The sequence below is a fragment of the Schistocerca americana genome, chromosome 6, assembly GCF_021461395.2.
Source record: "Schistocerca americana isolate TAMUIC-IGC-003095 chromosome 6, iqSchAmer2.1, whole genome shotgun sequence".
Taxonomy (NCBI): Eukaryota; Metazoa; Arthropoda; class Insecta; order Orthoptera; family Acrididae; genus Schistocerca; species Schistocerca americana.
In genome coordinates this window covers 81,175,177-81,198,246 of record NC_060124.1, presented here as the reverse complement: position 1 = coordinate 81,198,246, position 23,070 = coordinate 81,175,177, and the positions used below count along the sequence as shown (strand labels likewise).

At 39.7% G+C, this 23,070-nt stretch overlaps 1 protein-coding gene across 5 annotated transcripts; it reads left to right on the top strand.

Moving 5' to 3' along the window:
* The first annotated feature begins 6,433 nt into the window (after positions 1-6,433).
* Positions 6,434-21,262, top strand: LOC124619762 (vasotab-like). 5 transcript variants are annotated; one of them, XM_047146344.1, is made up of 3 exons: positions 6,434-6,708; positions 19,848-20,060; positions 21,133-21,262. In XM_047146344.1, exons 1-3 carry the CDS (start codon positions 6,678-6,680, stop codon positions 21,213-21,215), a joined length of 327 nt encoding a protein of 108 aa, XP_047002300.1. In that variant the 5' UTR covers positions 6,434-6,677; the 3' UTR covers positions 21,216-21,262. The 5 variants fall into 5 exon arrangements, 1 of the variants encoding a protein (XP_047002300.1); XR_006980123.1 differs by lacking the exon at positions 6,434-6,708 and adding an exon at positions 11,318-11,407; XR_006980121.1 differs by lacking the exon at positions 6,434-6,708 and adding an exon at positions 11,650-11,806.
* Positions 21,263-23,070: the final 1,808 nt, after the last annotated feature.

Here is a 23,070-nt window from a genome sequence, read left to right as displayed (position 1 = left end):
GAGAAAGGCTGGAGGCTTTTGAGATGTGGACATGGCGGAGGATGGAAAGAATAAGTTGGATGGACAGAGTAAAAAATGAAGAGGTACTGAGAAGAGTGGGAGAGAAAGGACAATTACTATATGTAATAAAATGAAGAAAAAGAAATTGGATTAGCCAGATATTCAGAAAGAATGACGGACTGATAAAAATAGTTTTAGAAGGTTATGTAAAAGGGAAAAGAAAGCGAGGAAGGAAGAGATTTCAGATACTGGATGACGTGATGGACGGTACAACATACAGCAGCTTTAAGAAGGGAGCAATGGATTGCAGAAAATGGAGAGGCATAGGACCTGCTAATATAGCAGAAAACTGATGATGATGATTAGAACCAAAAGGGAACAATAAGACTTGAAGACCAAGAACGAAGAGCTACGATTAAAAAGGGTGTAAGACAGGGATGTCTTTCGCCTCTGCTGTTCAATTTATACATCGAAGAAACAATGACGGAAATAAATGACATGTTGAAAAGGGGGAATAAATTACAAGGTGAAAGGATATCGTTGATAAGTCCCGCTAATGACGTTGCTACCCTCAGTGAAAGTGAGGAAGAATTGTAGGATACGTTGAATGGAATGAACAGACTAATGAGTACAGAATGCCGAAGAAATACGAAATTAATGAGAAGTAGCAGAAATGAGAACAGTGAGAAATTTAACATCAATCGAGGATCACGAAGTAGACAAGTTAAGGAATTGTACTAACTAGGCAGCAAAATAATCCGCAATCGACGAAGCAAGGAAGATATAAAAAGCAGACTAGCACTGGCAAAATGGGCATTCCTGGCAAATAGAAGTCGACTAGTATCAAATAAAGCCCTTAATTTGAAGAAGACATTTCTCAGAACGTATCCTTTTAGAGCACAGCATTGTGTGGTAGTGAGACATGGACTGCGGTAAAACCGGAACAGAAGAGAATCGCAGCATTTGATATGTGATGCTGCAGAAAGCGTTCTGATAAGGTAAGGAATTAGGAGGTTCTCCGCTGGCGAAGAAAGGAATATATGGGTAACACTGACAAGAAGGGACAGGGTGGTAGAACAGGCTTCAAGGAATAACTTCCATGGTGCTAGAGGGAGCTGAAGAGGGAAAGAAACTGGAATATATTCAGAAAGTAATTGAGGACGTAGGTTGCAGTGGCTACTCTGAGATGAAAAGGTTGCCACAGGAGAGGAATTCGTGGCGGGCCGCATCAAACCAGCCAGAGGACGAGTGACTCAAAAAGAAAGAAAAGGAAGAAAAAAGAGCCCGTTCTACACCTTGGAGCAGGGAACGAAAAACGAAAAAAAGCATCATGATGAAACAAACAACAGATCCGTTATAGTAACTAAATTGTTGAATCAATCTCGTAATATTACAGCGAACTTCCAAGAATTTACGTTAAGGCCGGTCCACACGCAACGATCTGTCTGCGCAGATATCGGCGCAGATGTCTGTACATGCAGAGGATCGCTGCAAATGTGTTGTGTTCACACGACACAAACTCCAATCTACTATTCGCCCGCCATCTGCCGGTGTAGAAAAGAAATGTCATTGGCAAGCGACTACGCTCGCCGAAAACGTCAGAAGTTTAATTAATTTATTTTGATTTTTAGGAATTGAAGAAATTCTGTTGTGGTCTGTGTTCGCAACTTGTGTTGCAAAAAACATTCAGACAAAACGCAGGAAACAGAGAGAGCGGTCAAATTGGTATAGTGAAAGCAGTTTTCGCACGTACATTTACTGCGAGAGTTGCAGGGCCACCGTAACGACTGGCGTAATTATTTACAGATGGATGTCGAAACTTATAATTGTCTCTTAACGCTTGTAACCTCTCATATTATACGAAATAATACTTGAATGAGAAGAGCAATTTCTCTCCATGAACAGCTGACGGTGACATTAAGATTCCTGGCAACAGGAAGGAGCTATAAGGACTTTACATTTTCAACTGCAATTTCTAAACAAGCATTGAGTGAAATTACACCCAACACAAATGAAGCTATTTACGCTGTCCTGAAGGATGAGTTCATGAAGGCAAGTCAAGTACATTAATTCTGTCGAGTTACAAATAATATTTTTGCTGATGAAGAATCACAATATTTTTGCTGTTTTAGACGTGTTTGAATCACAAAATACCACAAACTTGGCTGGTATATTTCATCCACTCCAACACCAGATCTTCGAGATTTTTGAACTTTTGATAATTATTTACAGTAGACAGTCCACAACGATTTTTATTATTACCGTTTCTCAGTTCGCCGGTGCGTCAGCTTCTAGTAATTTTTCAATTAATGCATTGTATGCAGCTGTCTTTTTGTTCCTGTCACTGTACTCTTTACTTTTAATCTTCCACAAACGTGGGTCATTTCTATAAAGTTCAATGAATTCACTGATAAACTGTCTAGAATACTGACGAGCGTCAGCCATTTTAATGCTCCGTGCGCACACTAGACTGAACAGGCAGCTGTTTCGCGCCAGATTTGCGGCGATCTCCTGTCCACACACTCCAACTTGTCTGCACAGATGTGGTTTGAACCCACAGATTTGAGACGATTCGCTCAAACCTCCAACTCCAACTTCGAGGTTTGCACACACCTCATGTCGGTGCAAATCTCCTGTCCACACGCAACGATCTGTCTGCGCAGATGTGATGTGCACAGACATTTGCGCAGACAGATCGTTGCGTGCGGACTGGCCTTTAATAGTGCTGTTTTGCTGACCAGAGACGTAAATTAATTACTAGCACTAGAATGAAATGTCGTGTGGCTAGGGTCTCCCGTCGGGTAGACCGGTCGCCTGGTGCAAGTCTGTTTACTGACGCCACTTCGGCGTCTTGCGTGTCGATGGGGATATGTTGATAATGATGAAAATAACACAACACCCATTCACTGAACGGAGAAAATCTCCGAGCCAGCCGGCCACGGAACTCGGGCCCCTTTGCATGGCATTCCGCCGCATTGGTCCAATATTTTTTTCATTTTGTTCGTTGTATTTGGTCGTAGCGGACGTCACATGACGTCCAGGGAAGTTCGTTGTTGATCCTTTCACTCAGTTTTTTTATTACAGAGAGCAGCCTTATCTCTGACCTAACACAGTTTTTTTTTTTTTTTTTTTTTTTTTAGTCTCATTATGTTCGTTCTCGTTCGTTGTGTCTGCTCGGTGCGGACGTCGCAAGACACCCGTGACAGTTCGTCGTTGACCGATTAACTCAGTTTTTTTATTACAGAGGGCAGCTAACCCTCTGACCGAACACGTTGAGGGGTAGCATTAATTTCACACTAGGTGAGGAGAGCCCTACGTCAACGTGACGTAGGCACGCGTCATCACGAGTTTCACGAGTTGTCCTATCAACTCTTGTGTGCGTCTTGAATCTGCACTGTTCATTGTTATTAACTGATTTACAACATGAAGGCAAAATTAAATGGAACTAGATGGTTTAATATTTCCAGCAACATTCGGAATTACTTCGAACTTCAGTTTCTCAGTTTAAAGTTTCTGCCCACATGAATTATGTAAAATTCATTGGCTTTTAGAAAAATACGACACACTTTAATTTCTCCCTATTTCCAGTTTTTATCCACATGATTTATGCACGATTAATCGGACTAAAAAATGCCTAGACACTTTCGTTATGGTTATGATTCCTTCATTCAGATATTCGTTATGTACGTGAAACACACAATAATATTCCACATCTTTGGATTGCAGCTTAATAATTAATTATTTCACGTTTCTATCCACACGATTTATGCACGATTCATCGGATTTAAAAAAAAATTGACTAAAAGCTTTTTTTTTTTTTTTACTTTCGTTATGGTTCCTTCGTTCAGACATTCATTATGTTCCTGAAACACATAATACCATCCCAAATTGTTGGGATTACAGCTTAATAATTCATTCAACTGGGATGAGCGTAACAGACAACTCCTGTCACTTCATTTGTACACATGTATTTACATTTAGCTTTGACGTTATCGGTACAACCGCAAAGATCGATATACGCACTCATGTAGTCGATTTGGTTATTTACGTCACGATGACGCAGTGTTACGTCACTATGACGTAGGGTTCTCCTCACGTAGCGTGAGATGAATGCTACCCCACGCTGAGCTAATGTGCCGGCGACTGCTCAGCTCTCGAGGCACACGTTATGTAGCAGTATAATACTAGACACAAGAATGGAGGAAAAAAATGTATTCCCCGAAACTGTGTGTCTAGTGCGCATCTGTTTAAAAATAGTGTTTTTAGGCTAAGCGCGCATGAGTGATTTTTCTATCGGCCGATCACAGAATCGTTTTGCTACGATAGTGATGCTATATTGACGCAGGCGCATACCCGTACAAAATGTTGGCCGTAAATATACTGTAGCAGCACACAATTATTGGCCGAGGGAGTGACGCATACAATACTGTATGCTGCGAGCGCACTTGTTGTTTTCGCTCCGCAGTTTACTGCATAGTGCAACAGCTGACAAAAATGGAAAATGTTAATACCGAGGAATTAATTTCTTTGTTAGAATGTCGACCTGCACTGTACAACAAAAATTGTAATGTTCGCCAAATAAGAGTCTGATTGTGGCTGGAAATCTGTGAAACTTTGACAACATAGACCGAATTAACCTCTGGTGAAAAAAGGCAAATATATTTTACTAAACATAGCAACCATGTATATGAATGAAATTTATATGCCGGATTGTTGGACGGATCGTTTTATTATGTACGCGCACACAATGCTGCAATAGTTAATTTGTATTTCAATATTCCAGAACGTAAGTTATAAAAAACATTTCTGACGAAAGTGTCTACCTGTGGGCGTATTGCTAATGAACAGATCCTCCTAGCGAAGTAAAGAGCTCAGAAAAATGTTTATGATTATCTTGAATCACTTTTGAAGCACGTATCCAAGAAACAATTTTCTGCAGAAGTATTACCCTTGTGTTTTATTTGTTTACTACATGTTGTCTCCCAAAAATATGGGGTATGAAACAGGCTTTAATAATGCTTTCCCTAAAATCGGGATTTGTGTCGATGTGCTGTTACAGTCTCCACTTACTTGCGAGAATGCCAAAAAATTGAGAACATCAAAAACTTTTGAAATATTTTGCGCTGCACGGGAATATTGTGCCGTCTGTGGGCGGTATTGACTATTACTTTGCCAGTCTCTCGTGCTACAGACTGTGGATATCAGTGTTACAGAACAGAGAATACTCTTTTACTCTGTGTCAGTGTGTTCACTGTTTGGTTTATTGTGGTGTTGAAAATGAGTCCAAAATGAGACGAACGAACGTTATGACTGGAATGCATCAAAATGTATAAATAATTGCCGGCATTGTGTGATGTTCTGCCAGATGACTACAGAAACAGAAATATTACGAATAAATCATATGATCTGTTGAAACTTCCTGGCAGATTAAACTGTGTGCCCGACCGAGACTCGAACTGGGACCTTTGCCTTTCGCAGGCATCCGACCGCCGTGTCATCCTCAGTTCAGGATGCGGATAGGAGGGGTGTGTGGTCAGCACACCGCTCTCCCGGTCGTTACGATGGCTTTCTGTGACCGGAGCCGCTACTATTCGGTCGAGTAGCTCCTCAAGTGTCATCACGAGGCCGAGTGCGCCCAGAAAAATGGCAACAGCGCATGGCGGTTGGATGGTCACCCATCAAAGTGCCGGGCACACCCGACAGCGCTTAACTTCGGTGATCTCACGTGAACCGGTGTATCCACTGCGGCAAGGCCGTTGCCTTTACTAGTTGGGTTGTCAGTTTTTCTGTTTTTCACCGAACTGTTTGGTATTTCATCTCCGTATTCGGTATTCGGTGTCGATGTATGAGTGGTAGCCGGCACGGTAGCTCAGCGTGTTCGGTCAGAGGGATAGCTGCCCCCTGTAATAAAATAAATAAATAAACTGAGTTAATGGATCAACGACGTCTGCCCCGAGCAGATGCAACGAACGAAAACGAACAAAATGAGATTTTTTTAAAAAGTGGTTCGGTAGAACTATTTTTATCTATCACTAAATTATTGAAAGGATAATGGCGGTTTCATGCATCGATGCTTGTGGAAAGAGTCTTCAGGAACATGAATCATTTATGCCCTGACGCTAGAAACAAATTTAATGACGTTTTGGTAAAAAGCAGAATTATGAATTTTTTGCAACTTGCAACGACTTTTACCGAAAACATTAAAGGTACCAGTAACAAAAATCTGTTGAAAGTTGTAACTGGTAATAATAAATATAATTTTTAATCTTTACTAAGTGTTTTGTTGCGTTCACCTTCAGCTGAGCAAACTCTTTCGCCAGGCAGTGTTGGTAATTTTGTCAATTTAATCTGGAAACCCTATTTACCAGTGCAATCAATAGAAATATCCAAAACACATTCTCCAGTTCGAGAGTAGAAAAGGAAGAAAACGACCAACTTTTTGTTTCGGCATATAACAAACGTATCGTTAGCCTTCTTATTGTCACTGACAAATTGGATTTCAAGGCAGCTGACTGCAATGAACATACGTTCTCACGTTTCGCCAGCTTGCTTGACTGCGTATTTATGCGTAGCGGAGGCCGCTCGTGCCATTTCATGTCAACAGCAACGCGTATAAAACTCACTTCGTGTCTGTATGTAGCTAGTTGTTCGACAACCGCAGACATAGCAACTGCACCATGAATACCGGAGCCTTCATTCTTATATTGGGTGAGTACTCATCAACTGGTCTTTGAGACTGTTCCTGAAGTATGCCGCTCCACGAAATCCTTTTCAAATTTTTCTATTATTACTATTATTATTATTATTAGTAATAGTAGTAGCAGCAGCTTTCGAGACGAGCCCGTTCAGCCACCTATATATATATATATATATATATATATATATATATATATATATATATATAGCTTTACAAAACTTTATTTACAAATGAATAAAACTATGAACAAGAATTTGTAATTATGAAACAAATTCGATATCTACATCTTCTTCTTCCTGTTTCGTTTTATAAAGAGTGTCCGACGTCATTTTCTCGTACATTTCGTGTATTGGCTCAAAAGTTACACATGTTCCATTGTTTCCTGGTCGTTCTTTAATGAAGTGCTCCATTCAGTGTACTGGTTTGGAGTATGTTCCTAATTTTGGTTTTCATGAGGTTTACCTGAAGTTGAACATGAAACTTTAATAACCTGACAAGTACGAAACCATATTATTAACTAGTTATTAGCTTCATTGCTTTACATACCTTAGAAAAAACTCTTTCGCAGTCTGCATTTGAATGAGGTAAACTCAAAATTGAGAGAGCGAAAACTCTCATTCCTTAAATTCTTCAGATTCGTTATTTAATATATTCCACATTTTATCCGGTGATTGTTCCTTTTGTAGTGAGTCTGGGAGACAAGCCAAAACCAGAGGGAGACGCCTCCACTGGTCATCTGTAGTTTGTGCTAAATCGAGATCTGAGGGAGGAATTATACGTGGCAACAGTTCCATTAAAGGCATGAGTGAAGGTGTTGTATCTCGGAAACTTTGTGACAGGGCATTTGTAGGTTTGAGTGCCGCTAGTTTGGACAGCACTTTATCTTCCATATCATACCGTAATTCGATATGGCACGAAGCTGTCTGTAATATTTGAGAATTAATAGCTCTCATTAGGTATGCCACACATAAACACACACATGTATAGAAAACAATAAAACACAAATTATATATGATTTCAGGCAAACGAGGTGTACTCACCACAATTAAGTTCCTGCACCGATGATAAAAATCCTTGATAAGATGTGGGTGATTCTTTATCTCTGGTGTGCCAATGTTCTTCAGAATTTTCACACCCAAATACAGTTGTGAATCTTCCAGTTGATGCGCTGCATTTTTTTGGGTCAACATCACTGAGATTTTTTCGCATGACATAAGTGCGTTTCATGAAATACGCAAGTATTTCTGTATAGAGAGCTCTAATCTTGTCATGAAAGTCAACAATTACTACTGCTCTAGACTGGAAATACTCGTTGAAAGCAGTAAATTTTGGTAGAATCCACTCTAAGAACATATAATACATTTTTGCAAAGGAGTCATGTAAACAGTTAAAAACTTGTTCAGCACTTAGAACTCGCTCAGAAAGCCATTTTTGGTTAAAAAACAGCATTAGAGCATCCCAGTTTTCCAGCACTGTCCTAACAACCGCGATCATTGGCAGCCAACCTGTCTTTGAAGGATGTAGTAATTTGTATGGTTCTAAGTTTAAAAATACCTGGAATAAAACATAATGCTTAGCCTATTTCCACACGATCGGACGTAAAATAAAGTCTGAGATATAAAATGCTACAATACCTGAAATTCTTTGAACTCTGCCTGCCTCTTCGCACTGAGTTTGAAAAAACCATAAATATTCCTCGCGAGGTCCTCACAAGCTCTTGGAAGGTTCTTGCACGCCTTGCTTGCGCATATATGCACCAAATGACAAACACACTTCATTACAAAAATTCCCGGGCAGCTATCTCGGAATCTGCTTACTACAGAATTACGAACTCCCATCATAGTATTGCAACCATCTGCTCCAAAACCAATAATATTGGCAAATGGAATGTTATGCTGTTGAAACGTTTTTACTACACCAGTGTAGAGATTTTCTGCAGTAGAAGCTTTCTCAACATTTAAGTCTCCAACTTCATAAACTTTATAAAGCTCCCAAAACTTACTTTCAATACAACCTGTAAAAGGAGAAGTGATACAAAGTGGTAACTTAACAGGATTTATTTATTTGAGAATTAATTTGGTTATTATTTCAAAACTAGCTCTTATTATTACTCACCTGAATCTTTATCATAAAAGCGGATCGCCACGCAGGAATTTTTCACAGTTCCGATATCGGTGGACTCGTCCATATTATGCTAAATTTGGCGTGTTGTAGATTTTTCGCCAACACTTCTTTGTGTGACGTCCCAATAACATTAGAAACAATTGCCCTTGCAATATCCGAGTCTGGAAAAATATCTTTTAACAAACCGGATGAATGGTCAGCAGCTAAAAATGCCACATTATGTTCTGCTAAGAATGCTGTTAATTTGATTTCAGCTTTAGCAACCTACCTCTTAACTGGTTGTGCGTTTGCGACAAATTGAGCAACTGAAGGCTGTCGCACGGTAGCAGACTGCACCATGTTAGGTGTTTGTTACTGCTGGAATGGTTTTTAATATTCTGGATTTCGGAAACCATGCTGGTATTGCAATATCTGCATCGCACCCTGAGCGGACCACTATCGCGCACCAGCCAATTACGTAAACCTGGCATATGTAGCCACTCATCACGAAATTTTTGTTGTCGGTGGACAGGCCGTTCTGTCTTCGAGATTTCACCTCTTTTTTGACGTTTTTTCTCCAGCGTGCACGAAAGTTTCGTGCTTGTGTTTTCATATTCACTGTCACTTCCCATTTCTCCACTCTCAGTAACACACAGTGACCCGAAACACTTACAAAAAGAAATTACACAGTAAATGAATTCAGCTAAACGTACTCGTAATGACAATACGCGAAATACACATTGTTAAGAGTATCGTTTGTTGAAGACGAAACAATACCGTCTGATGAAATGTCTTTCGTTTGTACTTAACAATTCCACAGTATTGCAGGGTAATTAGGTCTACTGTTAATTGCTTTCCAATAATATTCGATTAAAGTTCCATTTAGTGCTTTGAGATTCGTTGGCCGCTCTATTTCTGAAACTTAACAATTCGAACTGAGTGAAATATGTCATGCAAAGCAAAGCTATTCGTTATTGTTAGCTTATTTAATTTATTTTCCAGGGCCAGGCTTTGAACTAAGCCTCATTCTCGACTTTAATCGTTTTGTCGTGTCGGTAGTTTGGCGCTCTCTCTCCTGCCTGAAATTTGTTGATTGACAGAGACTGCATGGATTCGTAACAGTTTCTAATCATTTTTAAAATATAACAGATGAATTGATTATTTTCCAAACAAATGTGTATAATGTATATTTGGTAAAAAATTTAGACCCGCCTCCATAGCCACACGACTAGGTGTGGTGTCACGAGCCCGCAACTACTAAGATTCGAGTTCCCCCGTGGGCTTGTATGTTTCTGTGATGTCTGTAGACCAAGTTAGGATAGGATAAAAAAAAGGTTTAGGCAAAATTCTCGTATGATATTCACTTTTGCCTCGTACATTGTACAAATGACGAAATTCTCGTATGCGTACGAGAATTCTCGTACATATCACAACCCTGATACGAACGTATGGACAACGCAACACCAGTGTCCGAGTGGAAAAGTTTCCTCTTCGGTTAGCAGTCCGCCGCGCTGCCTGTGCAGCTACTGATTCGGACGTTCACAACTTTTCATTTTTTTATGCGACAATTTCCTCGAAAACAGTTAATTTTTAGGCTAAAGGTACTTTATCTACGCCTTGCTGGGTACAGACGTACTTTTATCTCACTGTGATGGATTTTTTTTCTATTTTACATGTTTGAAGCATTCTTGTTTTAACACCCGTTATATCATTTCTTAGAGATTTTCATTTTTCCAGAGATCACAGGTCTTCGGTTTGCTTTCAGATCACATCGTGATAAATCTTGCCGCTAGATGTGTACTTCGTTGAAACGTTAAGATAGATCCGTTCAGCTACATTTGCAGTATACATCCCTTGATTTAAAATGAAGATGCTAGTTTGTTCTGCATATTTCCATTAACGAATACATTGTGGAATATTTGTTGGGGGAAACTCAAGTCACTACAGAAATTAGTCAGATATACAGCAACCTGCTAGAGAACCTTACATTATGTAGATACAGTGATGGAGTGTAAATCTGAAATAAAGAATTGTCTGTTGGGCAAATCCTCCTCCACTGAAACGCGTTTCCACACAAGCTTTTGAAATTAATGTTTCGGGATATTTTTAATTAAAAAAAAAATCATCACAACAGTACAAATCTTAATATTATTGATGTCGGTTCATTGCATTGCTCTTGAATTACGTATATTAAATGTATCTTTTACTTTGTTCCACCCCCGCAGGGTCCAAGGAATAATTGGAATACGACTGACGCACTGTAAACACCTGATTTGTTCGCATGCAAGTTGCGGCGTCAGTGTAGTCACACTTCCTGCCAAATTTAGTGTCGAATTTTGTTAACAGAATTTATATTGGAAACGGGTCAAACATTACGATACCGTTGCAAGTCAAAGTTTCGCAGTCTCCGCCATCGGAAAACTTCACCTGGAATTTAAATTTTTATTGTGTGCATATTTTTCCTGGACGTGGTAGTTTACATCATTTCATATAGAGCCTACATTACGTTTACTTTCAGTTGGCAGACCGCTCCAGTCCATAGAACCGGTAGTAGTCCGAAGGTTTCGGCTGGAAGTCCTTTGTTTCTTAAGCTGTAGGCAACATTAGGTAGGTGACAATTGTGGGAGGTAGCCATTGTCATCTGCTTTGTTGCTGATTTGCACTGAACTGTTCTGAGTGTTACTTGTTTTTTTTTTTATTGTTCAATACGTTATCAAATTAATGTTGAGGTGGTTGCTGTTGCTGCAGTTGGGGTCTTTGTTAACCATGAAAACGCATAAGACGATTTCAGTTTCGTTTACGAACAACATTTAAAGAGATTTTTACTTCCGTGCTTAACCTCAGCTTTTGCGGAAGTGCTACGTGCAATTTGTGGTGCCAGCACTGCAGGGGTAGGCGTGCCTTCCTTTCGCATGGGTTGTGTAAAAAGTACATTATTGTTGGACCAAGCGCGAGCCGGGCTTTTTCTTCGCTATTGGCCGCCACACTGACCTCGGACATCTAAAAGTAAACACACTGCATATCTCCTACGTAGTTTTGGTATCATTTGCACGAAGTCGGCAAAGCATTCTTTATCATTAGTATTTTTCACTCAATTCAATTTATAAGCATCCTCGCGCACCATCATACGTGGTGATATAGGATTTGTTATGCATAATAAAACATTTTACAGTTATGTGTTCATTGATAAAATATTCATATGTGCGACATGAAACCACACACATAACAGGCCGACTATAAATTAGTATAATGATTTATGTTGTATTACATTCTTACAAATACAATTTTCCGAAAATAGGTAGTTCACTCCACTGGCAATACTTTAAACAGAAATTTTCGTTGCTAAGAGCAAATTTTTGGTATGACTGTCTATCGTCTCTGTGAAAATCGCCTCTGTTTTTTTCTTTCATAACTACACTCCTGGAAATTGAAATAAGAACACCGTGAATTCATTGACCCAGGAAGGGGAAACTTTATTGACACATTCCTGGGGTCAGATACATCACATGATCACACTGACAGAACCACAGGCACATAGACACAGCCAACAGAGCATGCACAATGTCGGCACTAGTACAGTGTATATCCACCTTTCGCAGCAATGCAGGCTGCTATTCTCCCATGGAGACGATCGTAGAGATGCTGGATGTAGTCCTGTGGAACGGCTTGCCATGCCATTTCCACCTGGCGCCTCAGTTGGACCAGCGTTCGTGCTGGACGTGCAGACCGCGTGAGACGACGCTTCATCCAGTCCCAAACATGCTCAATGGGGGACAGATCCGGAGATCTTGCTGGCCAGGGTAGTTGACTTACACCTTCTAGAGCACGTTGGGTGGCACGGGATACATGCGGACGTGCATTGTCCTGTTGGAACAGCAAGTTCCCTTGCCGGTCTAGGAATGGTAGAACGATGGGTTCGATGACGGTTTGGATGTACCGTGCACTATTCAGTGTCCCCTCGACGATCACCAGTGGTGTACGGCCAGTGTAGGAGATCGCTCCCCACACCATGATGCCGGGTGTTGGCTCTGTGTGCCTCGGTCGTATGCAGTCCTGATTGTGGCGCTTACCTGCACGGCGCCAAACACGCATACGACCATCATTGGCACCAAGGCAGAAGCAACTCTCATCGCTGAAGACGACACGTCTCCATTCGTCCCTCCATTCACGCCTGTCGCGACACCACTGGAGGCGGGCTGCACGATGTTGGGGCGTGAGCGGAAGACGGCCTAACGGTGTGCGGGACCGTAGCCCAGCTTCATGGAGACGGTTGCGAATGGTCCTCGCCGATACCCCAGGAGCAACAGTGTCCCTAATTTGCTGGGAAGTGGCGGTGCGGTCCCCTACGGCACTGCGTAGGATCCTACGGTCTTGGCGTACATCCGTGCGTCGCTGCGGTCCGGTCCCAGGTCGACGGGCACGTGCACCTTCTGCCGACCACTGGCGACAACATCGATGTACTGTGGAGACCTCACGCCCCACGTGTTGAGCAATTCGGCGGTACGTCCACCCGGCCTCCCGCATGCCCACTATACGCCCTCGCTCAAAGTCCGTCAACTGCACATACGGTTCACGTCCACGCTGTCGCGGCATGCTACCAGTGTTAAAGACTGCGATGGAGCTCCGTATGCCACGGCAAACTGGCTGACACTGACGGCGGCGGTGCACAAATGCTGCGCAGCTAGCGCCATTTGACGGCCAACACCGCGGTTCCTGGTGTGTCCGCTGTGCCGTGCGTGTGGTCATTGCTTGTACAGCCCTCTCGCAGTGTCCGGAGCAAGTATGGTGGGTCTGACACACCGGTGTCAATGTGTTCTTTTTTCCATTTCCAGGAGTGTATATTTAACAATGAGAATTCTTGGTCTACCTTCAAAAGCACATATAGATACTGATAGGTGGTAGGGCCATGGTTTTAAATTCCTTGAAAAAATACGTACATGATTATCAAAGGGTGACTCCTTTGATCATTTTTATTAACGTATTTTGAGATATGACTTTTTAGCCAGAGTGGTATCCCTCCACGCATATAAATATGCTAAGCAGAAGTGCAAAGTAGGTATGTAACACCATTTAAATACTATTGGGATTTTTAAGTTCCTTGCAACATAACAGCAGGCTACAGACATCGTTTTTTGTTTAACAGTTCTGTGTGTTTCTCCCATCTTAAATGTACATCCAGCCATACTCCTAAAAATTTAGTGTGTGGGGTTTGCACCCTGTTAACCTGCAAAAGTTCCACTGTTAGGCTGGTTCCTAGCTTTTTTGTTACTTGACTGAAGTTCATCTACAATGTTTTTGCCATTCACAATTAGTATGTTATTTGTAACTCATGTGTTGCTGCTGTGACTCTTTTCTGTAGCAATAATATAGAAAATGTTATATTATTGTTACTCATGACTCACAGTCGTTGTATCGCAAACAAGCACAATGAAAAGTAATGCTAAACTATTTAAGCTCTTGTACAAAGTTTTCTTCAGAAGTAGAAAAAACATACATACTCACCTCTTGCATCCAGAAACAGTGTCCGTGTCTGTGTGTTCCATTTTGGAGGAAGTGTAAATAATTTTTAGTATTCTTTTACACTGTGCATTTCCCCAAGTCAACGCCTTATATATGTGCTGTGTAACGAGCTATCCTTCCCTTATTATTGTTATTCCATCCTAGACTTTCCATTGTTTGATTTTTCTCGTAGGTCAGCACTGTTCATTCCTTTAACAGGCTGGTGTCATAGGCAAACAATATTGTGTCTGCTGCTCATGTATGACTTGGTATGTTATTTATAAATATTAAGAATAGCAATGGTCCCAGTACAGAGCCCTGTGGCATGCCGTACATGACTCTCTCTCATATAATGTTCCTGGTGTATCAGTTATGTTGTTACTCTACCCTTTTTATTTCTATCAGAGAGATAGGATTTCAACCAATCACATGCTACTTCACAACTCCCATAGCAGTATAGTTTCCTTAGCAGTAAATTATGGTCAGTGATATCAAATGCCTGTGACATTCAAAAACAGACCAAAATTTAACTCATTTTTATCTATGGAATTTAGGACACATTTTAAAAACTTATAAATCCTTATGTCTGTTGATCTGTTTTTCCTAATACCTTTTTATCCATTAATCAGCTTACAGTTTTTGTTTAGCAAACGAGTCTCTTCCATTGGCATTTCTTTTACCATAGTTTTGAAAACCCAGATATCAGTGATCTACATTTGCAATTACTAATATGAGACTGCACCTTTCTTCTAAAGAGGCTTGACAATTGATTTTTTTTTTTTTAGTTTTTGTTGGAACTCCTATCCCAAATATTATCTGCAAGTTGGAAGTCTGTTTCTTGCACTGTATTTTATTACCTTGTCTAGAAACCAATCACTGCCATATGATCATTTATATTTTAATGTATTTATGATATTTCAAACCTCTAATTCAGTTACGAGAGACAGGATAACAGCCTCATCCTTCAAGGGGAGTCATATGCTCATATTACATTTAGTTTGATTTATAATTATTGTTATGTTTATGTAACACTTGTTGAATATGTTGGCTTTTGTGTTGTAGATCTTTAAGAGTTTTATCTTCACTCTGTAATGAAGTAGTAGTTCTTTCTGTTTTGTCTGCATATATTCTTTCACATTTACCATCTCTTACGTTGATTTTATATTCCTACTATTTTCCTAGCTGCTGCTATAACTTTCTTATGTAGTTCCCTGTAAATTTTCACATGTGATTTCAATATTTCTGTTACTTATGGCAGATTTGTTTAACTTGATGAGTGTGTCTGCTGATTTTCATAGTGCCTAGGTTACTAACATATTTGCTTTAATTGGGATTTTAATTCATTTAATTGGAAATGAAACATCCTAACAGTGCCTACACTTGCAAGAAATTACCTAATTTTATCTACTTTTTTCTAAACATCTGAATAAAAATTCATGTGCCAAGTTTATTAATAAAACTCATCTCTGTATTTATCACTGGCCACTGGATCATTATTAGATGTAGTATTTAACATCAGTATGACTGCTCCATCCTCAAAGAACGTGGTGTCCATTACTTAAGTAGTATATTCAAAATGGTAGTGTATTGTTTACAAATGTTTGGTCAGCTGCTGTTTTAGACCCATTTATATATCAGTTGCCTTAATGTGCAGTTGACGTCTTATTGCAAGAAAAACAGATTTATGTTTCAAAACTCCAACAATAAATATATTTCTCAGATGATGTATGTATAAGGTCAAATTTTTGCTCATACTTTCACTGATAAAAGCTTTAAGATGTTGGCTGAGCTGAGTAAAACAGCTTTTGACCAATGTACACTGCCAGTAGTAACTTAACGGTTGTGAGACATGGAAATTAATTGAGTTTATTGTTAGAAGACTAACAGTAACCGAAAGATGACGGAAAAAAATCATAGTTGGACAAAACAAAGAAAGACAGAAAGAAAGCAGTTGATATCAGATGTACAACAAAGGTCAGTGCCATAACGGAAAGAGTGAACATCTCGAAATGGCAGTGGGCTGGTCACATCGCTGAAAGAAAAGATGGTAGATGTTCAAAATGTGTACAAGACTGGGGCACAGTTTACCAAAATGGACTAAAGGGAAGACTACCAGACAGATGGATCCATTTGGCAACTTGAAGCTGAAGATCAGCAGAAATGTAAGAACCTGCTGGGATACTATGTTATGTGCCGATTCATCACAGTGTGACTGAATTGACGGCTGCTGCTGCTGCTCCTGCTGCTGGTGATGATGATTATTCTGTCTATGTACTCATGATTTATAAGGTGAAACTGGACAGTGAAATAACCCAGTACACTACTACAATTTTGAAACTTACTGAACTTTGAAGTGGAACCCATTCATAAAAGCAAAATCCCTTAATTTATGCAAGAAATATTCATCGTGATTACAGGGCCATTGTCCATCTCTGTAACTTGTGTGTGTGTGTGTGTGTGTGTGTGTGTGTGTGGTGTTTGTTTTACTTCATGGATGGGCTGTAGCAGGGCTCACAAAGCTTTGAGAATATAGCTAAGGACCTTCTTATCATATTACTATTAGCCCTACCCTGCCATCTGAGAACGGTAGGTTGCACCGTACCCCAAGTCTGGTCGCAAAGTTGCATTTTAATACCAAGTCATATGCTCCTTACTGAATGAACATTACAGTTTGCAAATAAAATATAATATGTCTTGATAAAAACCTACCCGGCAAGCAACCAGAGGCAGACAAAAACACATATAAAAGGTAAAGAAATGCACAAGCTTTTTTAGCAAGTGACTTCTTCTTTTGGCAGAAGTGTTGAAGGGAAAGGAACAGGGATGGGCGAAAAGCACTGGCAAGTTTTAGTTAATGGTGAAAGTTACTAAAAAGTTGCCCAGAACCCCTGGGTCTGGGGGACATAACTGGGCAGAATGAGAAGCAAAGACAGATTGTTGGTGCCTGTGCTGAGCAAGATTTGAAAACTTGATAACTTAAAGGTAAAGGGTAATAACAAGACAGATATAACTGAAAGGACATTGATATGTTTTGGCAGATTAATACCGACTGCAAGCAAACTCGAAACCTTTGCCTTTTGCTGGCAAGAGCTCTACCAACTGAACTACCCAAGCGTGGCACATGACCCATCCTCACAGCTTTACTTCCGACAGTACATTTTGTACCTTCTAAACTTCACAGAAGTTCTCCTGCGAAATCTGGCTAAGGCGTGTCTCCACAATATTCTTTCTTCCAGGAGTGCTAGTCCCACAGGTTTTGCACGATAACTTCTGTGAAGTTCAGAGGTAAGAAGTGAGGTACTAGTGGAAGTAAAACTGTGAGGGTAGGTCATGAGTTGTGCTTACGTAAATCAATTGGTAGAGCACTTACTTACAAAAGGCAAAGGTCCCGAGATTGTGTGTGTGTTCTGACTTAATGGGCACTCAACAGTGAGGTTATCAATGCCCTGAGTTCGAGTCTCTGTCAGGCACACAGTTTCTGTCTGCCAGGAAATTTCCGTGGCACACACTCTGCTGCAGAGTGAAAATTAATTCAACTTTCACAGTTTTCCTACATTTTTACTGTAATTTAATTAATGAAAAGTAATTTTAATCTTTATTCACTGTGCTTCTGTTTATAAACTTTAGACAGAGAGGTTGATTATGATTTTCCACATGTGGTTCAATTGTATTAACTGCTAAAGTGACACGAATGAACCTCTCATTCCACATATTCTGACAGCATGAGTCTTAATAAATAATTGACAAACAAATGGATCATTGGATATTTCATTTATATAAATACAGCATGTGAAGTTGTGACAGAATGTAAATAATTTTGCAGTAAAGACACAAATCACAATATAATAGAAGCATTGACAGGTACAAAAACAAGATAACATTTTAACAATGTAAGAAAAGATAGTGCTATTTACTGTAAGGATGACATACTAAGTTGCACACAGGCACAATTAAGACACTTACACATAAGCTTTCAGCCACAGCCGTCATCAGAAAAGAGAAATGCACACCATTCATTCACACAAGCAAACACACCTCACGCACATATGATTGCCAACTCCAGCAGCTCGGGCTGGAATTGGAGTTGGTGTCATGGTGTGTGAAGTTTGCTTGCTTGTGTGAATGAATGGTGTGTGTTTCACTTTTTCTGATGAAACCTGTGGCCGAACACTCATGTGCAAGTGTACTTTAACTGTGGCTTTTTGTCACTTAATTTGTTATCTTCGCGGTAGGTAGCTATACCTGTAGTTTCCATTGTTGTATTAAAAATTTTGCTAGTTGGATGAATCCCCATGTGTCATAGATCCCACATTTACCTTTGGGAATATGGAATGTGTCAAGGTGTACTTTAACAAAAACAAAGCAACTCTTGGAAACTTTCACTGCATTGATGATCTGTCACTATTCTGCTTAACATTATTTGTGTTTGCACTAGCTGAATGTAGCCGAGTAAATAAGCAGGAAAGTTGCTACATTAAAGAATGCCACTGCTTCTTCGTTCTTATTAAGTGGCTACTGTTTATCTGGTACTGGCAACTTAACGTTTAGCTGGAGGTGTGTTGGTATTTTTCACAGGTATTAGTTACCTACATCTTTAATGGCAGTGTCCTGTTTACAATATACTGATGCTCTGAAGGTATTAACTGTCTGCCAGAACTTTCCACTGTAATCATGCTGACATTTGAAATCAAGGTTACAATGAACTCAGCTAATTGCCATATTCCATGCGGAAATTTTCAAACACCAAATTTAGATAATTTGCATCAAAAGGAAAATTCACTAGAGAAAACTGTAACATTACTGGAAGACAATGGCTTGCCAGTACTTACCTTAAGGGGACAAAATTCCAGTACCACCAACATACACATTTAAAAATAAAAAACATAACTAATTGCAGCTTTTGAAACTGTTCACTCTTCAGGAAGTAAAGAGTGATAGGTCAGGAAGGTTAGAAAGGAAAGGCGGAGCCTAGTATGAGTGGGTCCCATTTCTTGTGAGGGTGATGGGAGACAAAGATGAGTGGGGAAGCTTTATGTCAGAGTGCACTCTGAAAGCTGGACAGTGATGCAAAGTATAAATCAAAACTATTTTTGTGTGTTGTATTGTGACTGTGCAGATTACAGTTCAGGTGAAACTGATTTTAATGCTGTTCACAGTTTAAGTTTCTAAGAGTCGCTTTCCTTTTGTCAATGTATGACCTCAATGTCAACCACATCCTCAAATGCTATTTTGTTTGGCTGGACTGCAGAACATGATAAACAGAGGACCTTCTGTAATGGGACATTTGAATTACTCACTTTTCATACCTACCCACCTGAGAACCCATTCTCTCTGCTGCGCTCCAGGTTCCATTTTTCTCTTCCCTCTCTGTGTGTGTAATTGCTCCTGCCACCACACTCTCGTAGACACCCATGTATTCCCTTCTTTTTCCTGCCCACCCTCTTCAGTTTAGGACATAGCACACCAAACAGTTTTCTTTTTACTTGCCTGTATCCTATTGTATCTTTATCACAAGTTTTAACAGTGACTTGTTGACATATGTCTGCAGCCATGGCCGGTGTGTCCTTCGCTAACTTTGTGCCGCCTCCGCACTTGCACAAGCCGTTGGCTCCCATCTGCTGTCCGCGTTTTGTGCCACCTGAATGCTGCCCGTCTTATTGCCCAGAGGAGTATAAACCTGTCTGTGCCACTGACTGCCACCATCTGCGGACTTTTGCCAACATTTGTTTCATGCATGCTACAAACTGCCTGGAAAATACGAGTAAGTATCCAATTATCCCAAAAGATTAAATTTGAACAGTTACCGACAAGTATGTCCTAGATATGGATAACATCAGTAAAAATGCATTAACATTGTAATGGAATGTCCTGGGAGGAACACAAACAAGAGAATGATAATAACAATCACTACAAAATATACTAAGTGGTGGATAGAAACTGAAGAACGTAGTGCAGCTTGCAAACTTGTATTCTTGTCCAAGACAGTTTGGTGTGTGTGTGTGTGTGTGTGTGTGTGTGTGTGTGTGTGTGTGTGTGTGTGTGTGTGTGTGTGTTTGTGTGTGTGAGAGAGAGAGAGAGAGAGAGAGAGAGAATCCGAATAATGCAAATACTCTGAAGGTGAAAAGTTAGAAAGCCGGTATACAAGGTTCAATTTGTTATGTGACCCATTTACGGCAAAATATATATCTTTTGTCAGTTTAATGTAATACAACACTATACAAAAAGATACACAGACTAGTGGCATGAGCCTGTACTGTTGTCATACAACGTTTCTGGAGCTGTAATTTCAGTATTCACCTGCCTTCCTTGTTCTTCTTTTCCTGACTTCCTGTTCCCAGTAGATAAGCTTTCACTGAAAATATTACTGGCTTTTAAGCACAGTTATTTCTTAGTAACATTTCCAGTCACTGCAAATGAAATTAGACTTGTTATTTATGTGTCTGTCTGATTATAAAAAGTTCAGCTATACTGCAAGTGGTAATCTCTCCTCATTCCACAAACCAGTTATTTCATGTTCTCTATGCTGTAAATTACTTCCTCTTATTTTTCAGTTGGTAGTCAGTCCAGCTATTACTTACAAACATATGGAATACAGTTATCACATTCGTCACATTAAAGCTTTAGGGGGTGAAATAATTCAAGTTTTAGATTTTGATAATGTGTTATGACATACTGCTTTCACACTCAAGTATACAATTTATACAACCTACCTTATGACATGGCTCAAAAATTGCTTATCGAACTAGCAGAATTAATGCCCTTGCAAAGTAGTTAGGATAATTTCAGTAAATGGAAAGTGGCATTAATTTGCATTCACTGTTGATTTTTTTCAGGATACCGCAAAGTCTATGACGGAAAATGCCCAAACAGCCACCCAATGCTCCAGTTCCATGATAAAGAAATTGAGTGGATGTAAAAATGAAACTTGTAACATTTTGAATGAATAAAGCATTCTATAAATAAGTACAGTAACTCAATTTTTATATACTTTTCTTCCCTCATTGTGGCCAATAAAGAAGTGGATGTAATATAAAGGTCTCACATTGCAGGGAAAAAAAGTAATGCAATGAATTTGAGTCCAAGTCTGCAACAGTATTAACCTGCCAGCAAGTTTCAAAACTGTGAACGTGAGTCAAAGACTCATCTTGCATTCCTACAATTCAAAAGCGGCTAGTGTATAAGAAACAAGAAATAACAGTGCATATATGTTATTTACTATTCCTGTCTGCATCTCGTAGATGTAGGATGGAAGGGAGGCAAATGGCGACATTGAAAACATTTACTCTTGTATGAAACATCACTTTTAAGAGGCCATGCCATGTAAGCTATTCTGTTAAACTTTTTACTGCAGAAGAGATACTGATAATTCTGAAAAAAAGGCCAACTTCTAGTTGTAACAGTCTACAGTGATCCACCTGAGGATCAAAATTTATCTGGAGCTGACAACAGAGATGAGGAAAACAATAACATTGAGTGTCCACTGGGATCTCAGTCTTAGAGTTGTGGCAGATGCTATTCCGACAGTTTTCTCCCAAAGCAATGATGAACAGAAAATTTGATGCATTCAAAAGAAACTATTAACATCTCAAAATTTAAACAAACATTTAATTTGGATGGAATGTGTAAAATTCTAAAAGGGGTTAGATGTAGAGCCTGGAACAACATGCCTCTTATTCAAATTTTTGCATTAATTTCTTATGAAAAGTCACCCACATCAAGCCGTCTTATGGTATACGGCAGAAGGTCCCCGTGTGTACCACCAATTCTATCCTTCATGCACACCAGACACAGTGGCCTAGTGTTACACAACCTGAACTGAAGGTAATGCTTTCAATATTGTTATAGTCATCTAGGTGGTGGGTATTTTTGGGAACCGAAACTTGATATAAACAGTTTTAGGGTGCAATGTGTTAGCACCACATAGATAAGTTATGTTATGTAATGATATATTTTAAGAAAAATTTGAGCAGCTAATTTACATTAATTGCATATCTTAATTATAAACAATGCACTTATGTATGGCACTTGTTAACAATGACAGTTAAATGGATTAGTAGCATCAGCTGGTCAACAGCCTTGCTGCAGCGATGACACAAGTTCCCATCGGATCACCGATTTTAAATGCTGTCAGGTTTGGCTAGCACTTGGATGGATGACTGATTGGGTCTTCTAAGCACTGTTGGCAAGCAGAGTGCACTCAGCCCTTGTGACGCCAATGGAGGAGCTATTTGACTAGGAAGTAGACTGACAACAGTCGAGAGACCGGTGTACTGACTACATGCCATTTCATCTCCTCATTCAGTTACGCCTATCAGCTGAAGATGACACGGTCGTTTGGTACTGTTGGGTAACCCAAGGCCTGTTCGGATGGAGTTCAGTTTTACTTTTAGTAGTGTCAGCTACAGAAATGTAAACAGGATACATTCCAGTTAGCTTTCTTTCCACCAAGTTTACTTATTTTAGACCATGACTAAATTGACTGTAATTAGAACAAAGTTACTTATTAACTTGTTCTGGAGCAGTTAGCGTCTTTCCATCACAGACTAAGTTTAAAAAGCAAACAATAATATGCTCACTGTAGTAACAACTATTTGAAGGTTGCTTTCCCAGATTTGGTAATTATTTTAGGGTCCTAGCCATGGAAAACCAACTGAGTGATAACATTGTGCCACACTGGCAACAAAAGGACAGGATAGAATATCCCTTTATTTTTTCTTACAATGGTGAAGTTTCAATAGGGAAACTGTTTTAAAAGGTTTTTATATCATAAC

What these genes read in the sequence shown, in the direction of transcription:
- LOC124619762 (XM_047146344.1), top strand. Translation starts at nt 6,678, where the DNA reads ATGAATACCGGAGCCTTCATTCTTATATTGG. An exon ending in AGCCTTCATTCTTATATTGG is followed by an intron (nt 6,709 to 19,847) that starts GTGAGTACTCAT and finishes ATATGTCTGCAG; the next exon opens with CCATGGCCGGTGTGTCCTTC. An exon ending in AAACTGCCTGGAAAATACGA is followed by an intron (nt 20,061 to 21,132) that starts GTAAGTATCCAA and finishes GATTTTTTTCAG; the next exon opens with GATACCGCAAAGTCTATGAC.